This window comes from Equus asinus, chromosome 4 (genome assembly GCF_041296235.1).
Source record: "Equus asinus isolate D_3611 breed Donkey chromosome 4, EquAss-T2T_v2, whole genome shotgun sequence".
In the NCBI taxonomy this organism is placed as follows: Eukaryota; Metazoa; Chordata; class Mammalia; order Perissodactyla; family Equidae; genus Equus; species Equus asinus.
Window position 1 is genome coordinate 93,928,293 of NC_091793.1, and position 18,210 is coordinate 93,946,502.

Genomic DNA, 18,210 nt, shown 5'->3' on the forward strand with positions numbered 1-18,210 from the left:
AATTAGCCTTATTTGCAAAATTCATCTAAAATCATATTCTACATTTCTTGGTAATAATAATATACCTCTCCCTTTTCTCTTGCATGTCAGAAAGTTAAAAAAAATTTCTTATGAGAAAAGTTTGGAAAATAAAGAATATTTTTATTATAGTACATTTCAGCCTCAGGTTGTTGCGGTATGTCCTCCATTTGTTGTTTTCATTAAAACTGCCACTAGTTTAAGGGAGCGCCTAGCCAGCAATACACTAGAGCAGCAAGTCTATATTGCTTTAAGCTTCAAATCTGAACACAATATTTTCTGAAATAGCAAAAAGGCAGTGACCCAAACTGGACTGCCCTGGTACAAAGAACCCTTGAGGCACTCTGAGTCTCTGCATAAGTAACTCAGAAATACCTGGGCCTTATTTACTCTGCACCAGCAATGAGGTAAGTGTGCTTTCTGACAGCTTCAGAGGGCAGGCACACCTACTGCTTAACCAACAGAAAACTCTTGGGCAATGAGAACTCTGGCATGAGCAGAGAGATGCTCGGGCACAGCAAACCAGGAGGCTGCAGAGGATCACACGAAATACTGGAGTGGGTTCAATATTTGAATAACATGCATATAGAATGCAGTAAGTAATTCAATGTGTGAGAAAGAGAAAGGCATATTTATCTACATAGCTCATTTTCTTAAGGGAAAACTTTAACACATCCAACAAGCTTGACTACCAGGCTGATTCTCAGAAGGGTTCCAGTGGAGGTTTCATCATGATCTTATTCCAGATAAACGGAGCTCTGAGAAGGCATGGACTATGATAGTGGAGGGATCTCAATGAACACTTCTATAACTTGACCACAACTAATCTGGACCAACTGCTCTCCAGCGTCTCTGTCACTTGTGATCTTTCTTATATCTAAACGCTTAGACTACTTTAATGGCTCCCTAGAGCTCAAAGCAACATTTCCTAAAGTGTGTACCCTGGAACAGTAATCCCATAAGATATCTTATGGGAAGAAGGGGGTTTTCTGCAAGGGAAATACTGCATACTATAATGGTTTCTCTTGGAATTTCAAATGTGCATTACCCTTTGTATTTTTATTTACTTATTTTTTTTGGTGAGGAAGATTGGCCCTGAACTAACATCTGTTGCCAATTTTCCTCTTTTTGCCTGAGGAAGATTGTCACTGAGCCAATCTTCCTCTATTTTGTAGGTGGGATGCCTCCACAGCATGCCTTGATAAGCGGTGTGTAGGTCCATGCTCAGGATCTGAACCCGTGAACCCCGGGCTGCCAAAGCAGAGTGTACAAACTTAACCACCACACCACCAGGCCAGCCCCTACCCTTTGTATCTTAACGGCTCTAAGAAGTCTAGCACTGAAGCAACCTTCCAACCATTTAATTCATAATTTCCAAATTTATTTGACCATGGAAAACAATATGGATGTAACAACGATTAGCATCTTTTAAAATTAACATTTCATGGAATCTATTTTGAAGGTCTCTTCAGCAAGGCATACTAGAGCCCCAACACACTGGCCTCAATCTACTTTTTCAGTCTCTTCTCCTGTTGCCCTCAAACCATGCCTTCAACTCCCTTTCTCTAAGCATGTTATGCACAAACTACTTGTTTCTCAACAACACAATGTTTTTTTATATACCAATGCCTTTGTACATTCTTGTCCACCTTGAAGAACCAGTTTAAATGTAACTTTTGTGAAGTCTTCTCAGATACCTCTTACTCTCTACCCTTCTTTCTTTACGCCCCTAGAACTTTGCCCCTAATTCCATTACCACACAGTATTTTAACCATCTGTCCTTTCCTTCTGTTTGCCCATGAGTAAGATCCTTTGTCATAGTTGTGTTTGTACCTCCTAAGTCTGGCATAATGCATGGCACGTAACAAGGGTTCAATAAACATTTGTAAAGGGATCTACAAAAGGCAGGCAAATGGACATAAGTGGCTCACATAATGGTTATAATAATAGATTGCCATTGAATTAACCCCAGTAGCTGTGGGTACGTGAAGTTACAGAGTAAAGGGGAAAACCAGTGAACTGACATCTACCTTGTTTCTTCCTCGATGTTTATACTAACCCCACCCCATCCACCCCACTGACTTTGACAACAGGTGACTAGATTTTACAGAATGACTTCAAAGAATATCCATGAAACCCTTGGCTGGGGCAGACTGAAATCACGCAACCTAGCTTATCTTTTAAGCGTCCTTTAGCCTCTCATTATACATCAGAGGAAGGAGTGGTTAAAAGCCAAAGGCATTGTGAGGAATGAGAAGAAGGGTGAAAGACAGGAGAACAGAGAACAAATGCTTGTTGAGAAATCTTCAATCTAACTTGGCATCATTGTCACCCATGATATTTGACTTTAGTCAGTTACCTAATCTGATTCACTATCACCAACTCTGCCATTCTCTCTTCCTCAAAGTCAAGACACTGTGCCTTTAAAAGTGTTTCACTCTGTATGTGGAAGGCTTAAATACAGGACTAAAGAAGGAACCACTGACATCTGGAATCTTGCCCTCACAAGAGCTGACAACTGTTCCATTTGGTATGCTCAGCATTCTTTAACAAAGCAACCATCCAGCAAATATTTACTGAGCTATTACCATGTGCCAATCCCGTGCCAAGAATATACAGATGATACTTTCTGGCCTCTTTCCAACCTGCACAATTCTTGGCTCCGGGTCAAGGCACAGCCTTCAATGGATTCTTGATGGGATGTTTGGGCATGCACTCTATCTTGGAAACCCTAATTTTTTTTTAGTTTTCTATCATCTATAGAGCTCATTTCAGTAGATTAAACAAATGTAGTGGCATGGAAGAGCCCTATCTTTCCTACTCTGCCCATGAGGAAGAGGGAAGTAAAACAAGTTGCCCTCAGAATGTGAATGCAGAACAGACTCCTGGAAAGTTATGAGTGGACTCCACCACTCTTGGCAATCACGGAGACCCCAAGCAGGCTTTTGAGATGAACGTTGTGATTCCCCAGCAGCAGGGACTCACGTCTGTGGATGGTGATTTCATCTTCCACAGTCCTGCTCATATACGGCTTGATGGAGTTAATCACATACAGTGTTTTTCTTTCTCCATCTTGGTGAATTTTAGGATCAGACTGGTACTCCACGAAAGATATGCTTAAACTCCCTGCATATTATTAACAGTGGTTGCTATTTCCACTTAAAGGATGTGACTATTCTGGGTACTACCAGCTAGCAGCAGAAGCAACACTAAAAACACCGTTATCTAGCTTTCTTCTAAGGCTCTGAGAAGGCTGAACATCTCATTTCCTGTCATGTCAGCTGTGACTCAGGTGTGACAGATATCATCAGCCTCATTGAGAAGCTTGGGCAAAGCTGAGAAGAGTGGTTTCACGTGGTTAGGCAGAACAGCCTAGGAGAGCCCATTGAGGAGTCTTCCCACCAGACTACTAATTAGCTAGCTGACTAGAGGTGAGAATGAGAAGATTCTGGCTGCTGCAGGACTCTGCTCCCTTCTTTTCCATGGCTTGTATTTTCTTCAGTTAATCAGTGCATCCCTACTCAGAATGGGGAGCAAACTGGAAAAGAAATTCACAAACACAATGTGGCATGAAAGCGCAGCTTGGAGAAGCATCCCATGTGAACATCTTACCTAAGCTGGACCGAGTGTTCGAACGTTCAATTATTGCTCTCTTGCTTGGATTATTTAGGACAGACCTCTTAGCAAGAGAAATGTCAGCCGTCACTCTCGTTATTGATATCCTACGAATAGGAACACAGAACAGTACAAGCCAGTAAAAATGTTATGGGGCCCTCCGAGTGATTTATAACCACAGTACTTAATAACCACTTTACATACTACAGTGCAACCACGGTATAATAAACATTGGCCACAAGTATTTTAAACAGGTTTTGGCTAGAATTAAAACATAAGCAGAGCAGAACGGAGGAAGGTTTTGGCTACTCAGCAAAAAACTACTCCAGTAAAAGTGCGGTTCTTCCTCCACTATTGTCTGCCTCGTCGACTTCTCTTTTTAATGCACACCACACGAGGAGAGAATCAAAACATATGAATAATCCATGCTCTTTCTAGGAGGCAGCAATACAGTTTCCCCTCAATTCACAGTTGATTTGCTCTTGATCAAGACCTTCAGGAACTACAAATGCTCTGCCCTGGCATATCAACGCTGCTGGTCAAAGGGGCAAATACTTTTCATTTTGATCATCAAAGACAATCAGCCAGTTGGTAGCTATGTTGCATTCCTGGTGCTCAATAGTTAATTCATGATACATTGAAGCATTTCTCTGCAGGCCCAAAGGAATGTTTCATATCTAAGAATATGAAAAATATTTCTTTTCTGCAGGCATGAGATTCTTCAGCTTATTTGCATATGACTTTGAATGCATGTGGTGGGCCATCCTAAGACACTACCATTGAGGGCAATGTGAGGATTGTGCCAGGATTTTGATAAGTTAGAATGTATCCTACAGTCATGCAAGAGAAGAATAAAGCAAAGACTGCAAATAAATGAAGAGGGGGTCTATTTGCATATGATTTATCAAATGAGAATCTCTGAAATTTACAACTTTAAAATTATTTTAAACTAGGATTGCTCAACTTCAGATTATTATCTACCCATAGAACGCAAAGAATGCCTCTCTAAGCAGTTACTGCCACCACGGGCCTTTCTCCATTCTTATCCTCAGAGCCTGGCAGAGTTCCAGAAAGGAGACAAGGAAAGTAGTGCCCCTTCCTTTTATACACAGTGCACCCATTCTCCATCATTTTCAAACTCCTTTGGGGGTTGGAGCACGAAAGAAGTAGCATGATTAACAATTATTGAGTCATATGCCATCTCGCACCTGTTTTGGAACAATACTGTCAGCACTCTCAGGAGACTCTTCATCTGACTTGAGTAACCTGAAGCCTTGGGGAGACAAATGTTGGAAATGGCTTCTTTAAAGCAACAGGCTGTACAAAAGTTCTGGCACCATTTTCAAACATAGTACTCCTTTGCTTGTATCATTGGATTGTATTTACAAGTTGTAGATGGTCAGGAAGTTTTAAAATTTTAAATATTTTAGAGTTTTTAGGCCCTAATAAATTATTTGAGGCATCTTCAAATTGTCTTCTGCAGAAACCAAGAGTTTTGTGAAATACCTCAGGGGCCACTGAGAACCATAAAGGAGGCTGAGTTGGCGGGGCTCCAGCGTTCCCACCCTCAATGCCAGGCAAACACCTCTGCATTTCTGTTTTCTACATTGGGGGCTTTAAATATGATTTCAGTGTAAAAAGGTGTTCAACTGCTAAAAGACATTAGAAAATACTGGTCAAGTACAACTTCTTCATTTTACCAAGAAGAAAACTGAGATGCAGAGACGAAGTTACACTTGGTTAGAGACTAAAAAGGTCTAAAAACCAGGCCCCCAGCAGCAGGCCAGTCACTTAGCCATGGGACTCATTAAATCTCTTCCTGTTTCAGCTTTCTTCTCCAGCAACCTCAAATCTCCAGATACCAGCCGAATCACCCAGCACAGACGCAGTCAGGGTATCCTGGCCATGCGCTGAGAGATGGTCAGGGTTTAAATCAGGTTAAAGTCTGGTGAAACCCACATCTGAGTCTCCATTACTCAGTTGGCTGCTGCAACTGGAGGCATGAAACCTCACAGGCACTCCTACAGCTCCTTCTATTTACAGAACGGGGTTTGCTTGTTTATTTTTGTATTTCTGGGTTTCTTGTTTGTTTGTTGTTTTAAGAATGGAGTTGCTAGATAGAAACATACAGTCAAGTTCCAGAGCAATTCAGATATATGACTGGCAACAAGTGGGTTGGTTTAGGGAGAAAATTCAACTCTCTAGAACAATGACTTTTGGAGGTCCCCCAAATTATATTCTGGTTAAGTGAAAATCAAATTTTCTAGTTCTATACAAGCCAAATAGTGACCCCTGGGTCTTAAAATTTGACGAGATCACCAATAGACGCACACTCTCATTTTTTCTGGGTTATAAACATATTTTTACAAAGCCATTTTCAAACACCTCCAAAGTTTTACAAAACAGTAACACACACAAAAACAGAAAAAACTGCTTCATATATTCTAAAAACAGGAAAAGGTATGGACAATTGTTTTCTTGTTTTATTCATCAATAGAATACAAGTTAAATTGTTAATACAAGTTATTTCTTTTTCTTTTGTTTTTTTCCGTGTGTGTGTGTGTGTGTGAGAGAGAGAGGAAGATTGGCCCTGAGCTAACACCTGTGCCAATCTTCCTCTATTTTGTATGTGGGATGCCACCACAACATGGCTTGACAAGCGGTGGTAGGTCCACGCCTGGGATCTGAACCTGCGAACTCCAGGCCACTGAAGCAGAGCTCACGAACTTAACCACTGTGCCACTGGGCCAGCCCCAGTATAAGTTATTTCTTAATAAAAATGCATAAAAATGAAGGAGTTCAGGAGAAAACAGACACAGCCTAGAACCTTTCAATAAGACAGAGCAAGAGTTTCTATTTTCTATGCAAAGATGCTTACTATTATCAAAATCAGACACCAAATCCAAACTTGATTTTTTGTAAAAGATTCACCAGCAATGTAATCATCTTCACCATTAAATGCTATCCAGTTTTTAAAACTTTTTTTTTTTTTTTACTTAAAGTGATATCCTTTTTTTCTTGCCACACTCATATACTCTAGTGGTATATCACTCATAGCTCTTATCTTCCAGGTGTCTTGTTTGATATATGTCTCTAAAAAGTTCTCTTGGAAACCTTTTTGTGACATAGGGTCAGCAGTTACTGACCAGCAGATAAAAGGCCAGTGGAAGTTCACTCCCCTAGCAGACTGCAAATGTCACTGAAAACTAGCAAAAATCATTCTCTAAATCTAGTAAATTTGAATCCCAACTGTTGCTTATTTCCGTTTTGGAATTTATCATGATTGCTACAATCCATCATGAGCTATGAGTATTAGTTTATGAGTATATTATTAGCTATGAGTATTCCACGATTTTCTATGGAATGATATTACTTTTGGTTACAACACATTCATTCAAAAATAATTAGGGGCCGGTCCTGTGGCCGAGTGGTTAGGTTCACATGTTCCACTGCAGTGGCCCAGGGTTTCACTGGTTCGGAACCTGGGCGAGGATATGGCACCACTTGTCAGGCCACATTGAGGCAGCATCCCACATGCCACAACTAGAAGGACCCACAACTGAAATATACAACTATGTACTGGGAGGATTTGGGGAGAAAAAGGAAAAAAAAAGACTGGCAACAGTTGTTAGCTCAGGTGCCAATCTTTAAAAAAATAATAATAATAATTAGTATTTCCACCTTGGTAATGGAACAGGCATAAGATCCTTCCATACTCTATCCTTGCTGCATCTAATATGCAGCCCTGTTAGTATGTTAATTTTTTTTAAAAGTCCTGGTATTCATGGACAAAAGTGTTCCAAAGAACAAACAGTGCACTGTCAAGAGAACAGAGAGGGAAGGTCTAGGTAGACCTGAGTATTCTTCCTGGATCTTTCTCTTGCTGGTTGTGAGACCATGGACCAGTCATGCCATCTTTTGAGCCTCAGTATCTTAATCAATAAAATGGTGACAGTAGCTTTGCCAAACTATTTCCCAGGATTGTCATAGGACCAAACAAGGTAATATATAAAAGTGCTTTCTTAAATATTCATACTTCTCTATGCTGATATGCATACATATAATATATACAAGACAAACAATTATTAGAGATTTGAAGACTTGAAGGAGACAGTTTCTTTATATCCTGTCCTCAAAGGTTAGCAGTGTACCATGAACTCCTCTATCCTCCAGAGTCTGTGGAATTTATGTATACTTTGAGAGTGGGAGGATCAGGTCAGACATGTTGTAATAAAAACCTACTAATTTAAATATTGTGTTTGGCTTTAAAGTGTTCAATTAATTATCTCCAGTGTTTGAGTGTCCACTAATGGATCTGCACTTGAATAGAGAATAGGAGGAGATGATGAGAATGAGATTCAGGATGAAACAGAAGACACTGTGTTGTTCTTTTCCATTTGTTGACTGCAATTAAAAGCTGTTTTCATTTTTCCATGGCTGGCTGCTTTGTGATAGCATCAATTGTTCCTATTTCCTTTTATAAATAAATACTACCTCTTTGAGTCTCCCTAAGTTGTATTCTCAGCCTCTTGTCTTCAAATTCTTTCTCAAACTGTTTTTTTTCTTTCAGTGTTCCTTGGCTTATAGCTTCCTTTAGCTTCAGATTCTCTCTATAGGTTACAGGGTGTTCATTTAAGATATTTGGCCATGATCATGTCAGTTACCAAGCATCTGATAACTGCCATAGAGCTGACCTGATCCAGTTGTCAAAAAGCCTTAAGTAACAACTTTGTTGGGATTTGAAATGATTAGCATAGGTCAACAAATTGCACTTGGTTTGACTGCTTGCTGCTCAGCCTCTGAATGGTAGATTCAACCAGCTGAGCAAACCTTATCCGAAAGGATGATCCCCTTTGAATGTCTGTGGTGTGAAACGAAGAGAGAAAAGCTCCATGCCATTGTGCACTCGCTGTGTCCTCGCCAGGCTGGTGCCATTGTAGCAGCTTGTTAGGGTCACTCAGTTTATGAGCTGTGCACTGGAATTGTCACTACATGTAGATAGCCACGTGTAGTGGCTATTCAGGGGTCCCTCAGAACTATTTAGTACTGTGCTTTTCATGTTTCTTACATGAATTATAGTTAGGCCCTACAATAGCATTTATAGCAATAAAATTGTATAATAAGTAGCTCTAAACTGACTCAAATCATTTCTAAGGTATCATTAAAAAGCAAGCATATGATTCTGTAATAGTCCAACCTCAGTCCAATTTTTTGAATTATTTTTTAACCAAGATCTGAAAAGCAATATTAAAGAAGAGAGCCTCTTAGCCAATGGATCTCTTTTTCTCCATTTCTGAAAAATAATAAGACTTATTCCTGACTATTTTGTCTAACCTACTGCATTCATAGCCAATGAAACAGTGAGTAGGTTTCCATTAGAACATACTGTTTATGCTGTATCGCTGTGCTAAAGCCTTCTGTGTAATTGTTCTCTTGGCTGGTTTCAATTAAAGACTATTTGTTGTTTTCTTCCCTTTTATTAATTGGTAAAACATAATACAGCAGATTGTCATGGCTCAAAATGTAAGGATATTCCCCACACAGCAGACGTGTCAGTCAGTGAGAAGGTACAAACAAATTTCTTCTTCCTTATCAAAGTCTCCACATACGTGTGACCAATGAGTTCATTATTGTTTTTGCTGCTGCACTGGCCTCTTATTATTTGAAAGATACTCCCACTCTCCTAATCCCACCTTTAATATCTGTCTTTCTTCAACTCTGCTGTACATCAGATCTCGCCGTGGCTGAGTCTCCTTCTCCAGCTATTTCTTTTGCTGCTGCTGTATTCTTCTTCATATCTCTAGAGCCTCTGCTGTGCCACTAGACCCCACGGAACAACTGGCATTGAAATTTTAATTCTATTTCTACTAAAACCATCTTCAATAGTGTGTGTAAGCGCTTAATGCAGCCAACTCTACCTGACTCAAGACAAATCTCTGATGTTACAATTAAGTGCATTTCCTCTTTCCGGGCCTGAGGATTGAAGAAGAACCTCAGATTCTTCTTTTTATTTTTTTTTCTTTTTGCTGAGGAAGATTTGCTCTGAGCTAACATCTGTTGCCAATTTTCCTCTTTTTGTATGTGAGCCACCACCACAGCATGGCCACCAACGAGTGGTGTAGGTCTGCGCCCGGGAACTGAACCCAGGCCACCAAAGCGAAGCATGCTGAATTTAACCACTGGGCCACCAGGGCTGGCCCAGATTCTTGATTATTGAAAGCAGTAATTAAGTCACTCACTTTCTCTTTGCTAAATTATAATAATTCCTTTCTTCCTTTCCATAGGTCCTACCTTTCCAACCTTTAATAGCATTGTTATTTATAAAGATGTTATGTGGAGACCAAAACAATCTAACACAAACTTAGCCTGAATTATGGGATGGGATTTATTTAGCTCACAGGCTTTTATGGGGCCATAGGATGAGGTACTGCTCAGAACTTCCTTAGGTAAAGGCACCACAGGTTAAAAGCATGTGACTCCAAGCATAGCTGAAGGAAGCGTGCATGTGCAACCAAGAACACACAAAACTGAGCTATGCATGTTAGCTGCCTCCAACCCATGGAGAGCCCATGTCATCAGGGGGCAGGACCAAGACCAATACCATTAAGTTAAAGCCAGAGTTCAGCTGTTTCTTGGTAATGCTTTTTTAGGAAGCAAATTCCCAATAACCAGAAGTTTGCAAACAAAAGCAGGTCATCTATCTCTTTGTGGTTGTTGAAGAAAAGAGACTACAATAAAAGAACTTTCACATTTCCTTCCAACTCCAACATTCTAGTATTCACTGCTTTCCACTCGTTTTCTTTGAAACTACTCATTCTCTGCCTATTGTCTCTAAAAAAGAGGGGAATAGGATAAACCCGTGGCTTTCTTATTAAGTCCTTTTCGTCCACTAGATCAATGTGACAGAGACTGTTATTAGTTCAACAAAATCTATTTCCTCTTCCTCCTAGGCGCATAGCTAGACTGTATTTCCCAGCCTCCTTTGCAATTAGGCATGGCCACATGACCAGGTTCTAACCAATGAAATGTGAGAATTGACGTGTGTCATTTCTAGGCGGGCATGCTCCTCACCCCAACAGCTGACTGGAGAGACCGCCCTCAGCCCAAGGGCCCCAAAGGATGGATGGAACAAACTTTCTGCCCAATCCTCCTCTGCCTCCACTCTCCCCCCACTTCCAGCTGAGGAACACCTGCCTCAGACTGTTAAATGAGCAACAAAATCTCCCATTGTGTTTGAATCATTATACATCTTTAGCTCTATCTATTAAGGTGGCTTGGCCTATACTAATGTACTTAGCAATTCACATAATGACACTGAGGTATTTGGATTTCTTGAACTAAAATCTCAGTTTACTTTTTTGTGTATAGTACCAGTAACTAATGAATATTTTTAACACAATTATCCAGAAGGCTTTTCTTTTGACAAATATATACAATTTATACTTAAAGCACCATGTTTGCTTTTGTTTTTTTTTTTTTTTTGGCTGAGGAAGATTAGCCCTGAGCTAACATCTGTGCCAATCCTCCTCCTATGTGGGTCACTGCCACAGCATGGCTGATGAGTGGTGTAGGTCTGTGCCTGGAATCCAAACCTACAAACACAGGATGCCAAAGCAGAGATCGCCAAACTTAACCACTACACTATGGAGCTGGCCCCTTGCACTTGCTTTTTTTCTTAAAATATCCTATTTATTAAAGTCTATTTCAAGATATTTTTTAAATACTTAAATATCTGGTAAGTTAGATCCATTTACCCATACTTCTCAATACACACTATTTAAGTTTTCTTCATTTCTCGTAAGTCTTCCAGTATTTGCACGAGGCTATTTCTACATGGAGCGTATTCTGCATTGTGAAAGAGCTTAGTACTTACTATTGAGTCAATATGGACTTTTCACCATTTCTCTAAAAAACCCAGAAACTTTTTCTAGACATTTTTCACAAAACTTAAACGATAAAATTATCTGATGGCTAAAGACTGGGCCATATTGATAATGGGTCATATAGGATACACACAAGACAGATAATAAAATAACAAGGTAATTTCTAATAAGACAATCCAGAATTAAACATCCAAAGAAGTACTGTTCCCTACAAAATAGTCACTTTGGGAGGCTTATGATGAAAACACTTTTTTTTTTTTTTAAAGATTGGCACCTGTGCTAACATCTGTTGCCAATCTTCTTTTTTTTTTCCTTCTTCTTCTTCTTCTCCCCAAAACCCCCAGTACATAGTTGCATACTCCAGCTGTGAGTGCCTCTGGTTGTGCTACGTGGGACACCGCCTCAGCATGGCCTGACAAGCGGTGCCATGTCCGTGCCCAGGATACGAACCAGTGAAACCCTGGGCTGCTGAAGCAGAGTGCGCAAACTTAACCACTCAACCACCAGGCCAGCCCCTAAAACACTTCTTGCGGTACTCTTCTTTTCAGGAAGTTCAGTCCTTTATATTCATGACTTCATATGACACACACACACACACACGTGTACACACGCATGCACAATTCCCAAATGATATTACCTAACTTGACCAGTGAGCCACCATATTTATCAGAAATGTTCTATGTTTTAATCAAATTTTTCATAAAAATAAGTTGGTATGAATCTACTACCACGTGAGAAAATAAAGACAAACACATACATTTAAATAAAACAAATGCATTCCTTTTCTTCTCAAGGTCCTTTTTCCCTTGGGGATTCAATGCTATATTGGCAGAGCCCTCTCAGCATGTTCTGCCCTGAATACTGAGTTAACTTTTAATTAGAGAACTTCTGCAATTGCTGGAAACACAGATCCACAAGTCAATATATCATACATGTTCAGTTAAAAGAAAATAAAAATACAAAAACATCTGTAAGTCTCACCTCCCATCAAACCTGTGCTTCAGGAAATCAAAGAGGGCTTTCTGCATCATGTCTGTTACCTTCGCAGAGGTGAGGAAAAAAGAATGAGGCAAACACAGAGAGAGAAAGAGAGAGAGAAGTCAAAAGTGAGAGAGGTGGAGGGGAGGGGCAGCATGCCTGAGGAGAGACCTTATCACAGCCAGTGGCCTCCGAGGGGTAGGTTATTGCGGACGGCGGTTTTCATGCTGAACCACCTGCAGTTTCTAAATCTTCTCCCTTGGTTCTCTTTCAGGGTGTTGAGAAACAAACCAGCAGTGTTCACCAGACCCAAGGCAAATCCCCTTCCCTTATCGGGGGACAGAACTGCCTCCAGGAGACCACATAGGCTGGCTTTGTGCACAAGTGCTGCCTGTCCTTGGCATGCCTAAGGGGTGCTTGCCTCCTGTGAGGAGCAGCTAGAGGCCCTGAGGCCAGCCCTGGGCTCAGCCATCCTGCTGGTCTGCGTGTGTTGGTGGAGAGCCTCCTGCCCAGGTCTAGATTACTGTAGACCACTCTCCTGCTCGTTCCTTTGACACTCCCCACTGAGAGGGGGCCGGCAGGACATGGGATTCTTAGACCTGCCTCAAAGGGACTCATTCATTCATTCAACGAATGTGTACTGAGTGCCTGCTCTGTGCCAGACATTGTCCTAGCTCAGCGGGAACAGTGCCCTGGAGGCTGCCCACCTTTATGTTTTAATGTCCCCTCCCACCTATTCTTATCTATACCAGCACAAAGTCATAATGGCAACATCTGAAATGTAATACATCTAAGTCTTCACTGTTTTCCATCTTACTTGGTATTGTTTAGCTAATCTCTGAAGAAGTTCACTAATATTTTTAGTGAAGTTTTTTTTTTTCCTTCTATATGTCCTTTACAATAAGTAAGCAGAGAAATATTTGGTGGAATTTGCCATTGTCTTGAGCACCCAGCAAGGTGAGATTTTTTTGGTGCTTTGAGGGTTTGGGTATGCTGGCAGATTGCTCATACATTCCCTTGTGCTGTTTATACTCTATTATTTATAATAATAATGGGAACGGTTGAGACAAAGTCTTTTTCTTTGAATTTAATGCAGAGCAAAGCTTTGACCAGAACTTTCCATTACAAATGTTTTGAGGGAGCTATTTCTAAACAATGTAATACATAAAAGATGAGGAGCGTGCCCAAGAGGGAAGAAAAAGCAACAGTCATGTAAGCCCCACAGTGCACCACCCGCCTTCACACGGTGAGAATTGGCTTCCATTGGTACCTATATGTGGGCAGACCCTGGAGGAGCAAGCTCCAAATGGCTGTCTCCTGGGTTCTTGATCAAGAACTGAAGTGTAACAAACTGATAATTGTACCTCATAACCCTTCAGTGACGGCCCCACTAACACCACCGGACGCATGGATGGCACAACGTCATAAGGAGGAATGTGCTCCGTCTGAAAAAGATGATTGGACACGTGTGACAAGGTAAGCATAAGCAGACCTCTTCAACAGCCACAACATTCATAATTTTCCGGTCAAACGAGAAATGATTACTACAGGTCCCCACCAGGAGGCTCATCCCTTATTTGATAACCATTTGTCACTGAAATGGAGCATTGCAAGCACATATGGATAAGAACCTTCACAGTAGATTTAAAAAGGAAACACAACTTACCACTTTTTGCTTCTGTTTTGCTAAAAGACAACAATGAGAGCCATATCAAAATATGTAATCTCTGTAAATGATAGTACATGATTTTAAAAGATGGAAGAATGGACCAATTTGTCCCTGTGATTCTCATCATTCCACTATCACCCACTCTGCAGGGCGCTAATCTATTATTTTATTCTGGGAAGGCCAATTTTGAAGACAAATGAAAAAACAGACGACTCCCTCCCTGTACGAATGACCTTATATTCTGATTTCATGTTGGGGGGGAGGACTTCATAACAACATTGGAAGTTCTGGGCCAGTCATGGGCCATGGGTTGTCCCCCTGCTGGACATAGCGTACAGTGTGGCTGAGAACAACTCGGACAGACAAAATTTGACAAAAGGAAACTTAGACTAACAACCTGGGTAAAAATGATCATCACCTCAATCACTAGTTATTTTTGGATTTGTACTTTTGGTGAACAATGAGAAAATTTTGCAGTCTTTTGTGTATTCTTAAGTCTTTTCGCCTACTTTCCAGGATATTGACAAATTTTTCCTAATATGTTGTTCTTAATTTCCAATAAGTTTATAACCAGTTATTCCTATTCTTTCTTGTTTGCAATCTTTAAAAGCTGCAATGACCTGAATGTCCAATAAGTGGGGATGAGGTAAAATATACTCAGTATCTGATTAAAGTGGTTTTGTGGCCATCCATGCAAGTCGGGTCCATTTGGGGGGCAACCCAGAGACCTAGTTTGGTCAGGAGCCCCAGAGATCAGGAAGGATTCACATGAACAAGGACCCAGATACTCAGAACTGCTCCAGAACCAATCCAGTTTTCTGCAGTTATGGTTGGCCAGGACAGACCTTGGACTTATCATTCTGAATTGGTAATACTGTATGCCCTAACACAGCATCAATTCGGGGCCAGGATGAAATCGGCCTATAGGAATCAGGGAGTGCGGTGGAAGAAAAATTCCTTCTTGAATACCTCCATAATTTCCAAATGCACAATAACTCCCCATGGGGCCACCACCATCCCTTCATTACCATTAATTCCAGGGCTCAGTTGTATGCTGTCCAGATAGAAATGAGGTCATCCGGGTCCAACCTCATTCTCTGTTTCAACCCTGCCAATATCCACAGCCCAGGCTGTACCAACATATCCTAAAGTTTCCCATGGAGACTAGAATAGAGCATTTTCTTGAGAGTCTATAACTTTTTGTTTCTTTTTAATTGGCCCTCACCACCTTAAAGTCTGTTGGGTTCTGGGGTAAAATACTGAACTTGCTTCAGATTGGTTTACACAATGGACAGTTACTGCCTCTGGGGGGTAAAATAAGATTTTTCAAAATTAGATTATAATAATCAGAATTTTTAGTATTGCAAGTACCCTTTAAATCTAATCAAATTACTATCAAAAGCAAATAAGCAATGAAATACTATGTAGAAGAATCTTTAAATCAACCCTTTAAACTGTTTCCAAATTAGTAAAAATACTTTCATGTATGTTCAGATACTAAAACGGAATACATTCCATTAAGAGGAGTTCCCCTAAAACCCTCACCTGTTGATGTGGGTGTTGCTCGAAATGTCCCTGATACCATTTCTCCAAGACTTGAAGAAGAATTCCCACTGGATTTCCTAGGATATAGAAAAGGAACTTAAGATTCATTCTCCGGATTCCTTGAAAATAGAACTTGAGAGTACAAAGCTTTCTTTGGCCTTAATCCTACTAATAATTCAAAACACACTAAATCCTGCTATAAAGAAGAACTTCAAGAATCTATCCAAATGTTTTCTTAGACTTCATTTCTCAGAGAAAATGGGGAACTAAGTAGGACATGGAAATGCATTGCAAAAGTCTCTCTCCAAGTTATTCAATGAAGAAATCAGACAAGAGAATCACTGACAGGCATATTCTTGTGAACTGCACGCTTAGCTAACACCAGTCACTGATGCACCAGTCAGATGTCAAACATAGCTCAAAACAAGCAGTAAGACCCAGAAGATGAGTTTCTTCTTAAAAGTGATTATGTGAGGGTCAGAATTAAAAACAGACAGTAAAGATTTGGTCACAAATAATATTATTTGTATAATAATAATTTTCCCAGAATGGAAGATTATTCCGTTGGTCTTCTCATGTGGTTTTGGAAGCTTCCTGAGAGCCCACAGCGGCCCTGGGGACCCGACGGTCCTACTTCTCCACTGTTTCTCCTGTTCGGTGCTTAACAGTATGGTCCCTAGAGTCAGCACAATCTGGTTTCTCATCTTGGCTTTGCTGCTTACCAGCTGTGGGACTTTGGCACATCATATCACGTCTTTGAGCCTTAGATTCCATATCTATAGCTACACCTCACAGAGTTGGTATAAAGAGAAAATCAGATCAGGTCTATGAGATCTTGCTTTTACTCTTGCACTTGCCACAATGTAAGCTTTTAGTTCAAAAGTATATAATAATGCTATGGAATAATAATAATAATAGTAAAATAACCTCAGAAATGATGATAAAAATTCATTTATTATTTCATTGAACAACTATTTATTGAGTATCCACTGTTCTAAAAACTAGGAATATGACAGTAGGGGGCAAAAAAGACAAAATCCCTACCCTTATAAAGACAGATTCTAGTAGGAGATAGCAGTATCAAACAGATGAATAGGGAAATATATAGTATTTCTGATAGTAGCAAGTGCAACAGAGAAAACTAAGTCAGGAGTGAGAAGGAAGGAAGGAAAGGAAAGTGGGGACAATTTTAAACACGGTGGCAGGAAAGGTGGTCATTGAGAAAGTGATATTTAACAAAGATCTGAAGCAGATGAAGGAGTGAGCTGGTGGAAACGTGAAGAAAAGGGTTCCAGCAAGAAGAAATAGCAAGTGCAAAGTCCCTGAGGCAGGAACATGTGTTCCTGATGCATTTAAGGAATAGCAAGAGAGACAAAAAGTCTAGAGAAGAGACAACAAGAGGGATTAACAATTAATAGTATTACAGGCATGTTATATACTACAAAAGACTGATAATTAAAAGCAGAGCTGGAGCTGGCTCCATGGCCTAGCGGTTGTATTTGGCCTGCTCCGCTTCAGCAGCCCAGGTTTGGTCCCAGGCATGGACCTATACCACTCGGCAGAGGCCATGCTGAGGTGGTGACCCACATACAAAATAGAGGAAGATTGGCACAAATGTTAGCTCATGGTAAATCTTCCTCAGCAAAAAAAAAAGTGGAGCTAACTGTACTTTTGTAGTCTCCTATCACTGTTTAAGAGGTTCCCCTATGTGTCAATTTCAGAAACACCTCGTACACAGGAAAGTATCTTTCACTTTAAAAGCATACATTTTTAACCCAACAAGCAAACTGGAAAATATCACCTAATTTTCTTCCCCCAACCCCCCAAAAAAAGTTTACATAAAAGAAGGAGGCTTACCCGCCGTGAAAACGTCCTCTTTTTTGTTCTTGCTGTATCCGTATGTTCTCCAATCTAAGCGGACTCGGGATGAAACCAATCTCACAACCTTCTTTCACCAGCCTTCCTATCCACCAGTCATTGTTATATTTCTGGAATGCAGAAATAAAACTGCTATCAATAGTAATTCACTTATCTTCCCATTCCATTAATTAATTTCAGGGGACCAGACAAATGAAACACTATTTATCTTATATAATATTATACTATACTATATGTATAAATACTATTTATCTTATATTACACTGTATTATTTATATCTGTCGGGTCCATAGACTAAAGCAGAGGTCTGCAAACTTTTCATCTAAAGGCCAAGATAGTAAATATTTTAGGCCTCACAGGCCATATGGTCTCAGTTGCAACCACTTGAATCTGCTGTCATAGTGCAAAAGCCGCTACAGACAACACGTGAACAAGTGAGCACGGCTGTGTTTCAATAAACGTTTTCTTTACAAAAAAGGCAGCAGGCTGGATCTGGCCTCTAGGCCATAGTTTGCCAATCCCTGGACTATAAAGTCAGGTCCTAACCTTTGGATTCCTTTGGTCCTTGTCAAGAAGCCCTAGCCAATTTTTAAGGAGTGGATTTTGTAAGGATAAACATGCATC

General features: G+C 40.3%; 1 protein-coding gene across 8 annotated transcripts in view; it reads right to left on the bottom strand.

Annotated features, from left to right (window-relative positions):
- CACNB4 (calcium voltage-gated channel auxiliary subunit beta 4) overlaps nucleotides 1-18,210 on the bottom strand; it is a 236,151-nt gene that overhangs the window by 21,905 nt on the left and 196,036 nt on the right. For 4 of the 8 annotated variants that reach the window (XM_044768908.2, XM_044768906.2, XM_044768907.2 and 1 more), the window contains 6 exons: nucleotides 17,566-17,696; nucleotides 15,709-15,785; nucleotides 14,161-14,180; nucleotides 13,859-13,939; nucleotides 12,498-12,556; nucleotides 3,631-3,740 (listed from right to left, as the gene is read on the bottom strand). In XM_044768908.2, the coding sequence (XP_044624843.1) occupies nucleotides 3,631-3,740; nucleotides 12,498-12,556; nucleotides 13,859-13,939; nucleotides 14,161-14,180; nucleotides 15,709-15,785; nucleotides 17,566-17,696 (478 nt within the window). Of the gene's footprint in view, nucleotides 1-3,630; nucleotides 3,741-12,497; nucleotides 12,557-13,858; nucleotides 13,940-14,160; nucleotides 14,181-15,708; nucleotides 15,786-17,565; nucleotides 17,716-18,210 lie in introns of all 8 variants that reach the window. The other 4 variants (XM_070507761.1, XM_070507762.1, XM_070507763.1 and 1 more) reach the window with 2 other exon arrangements.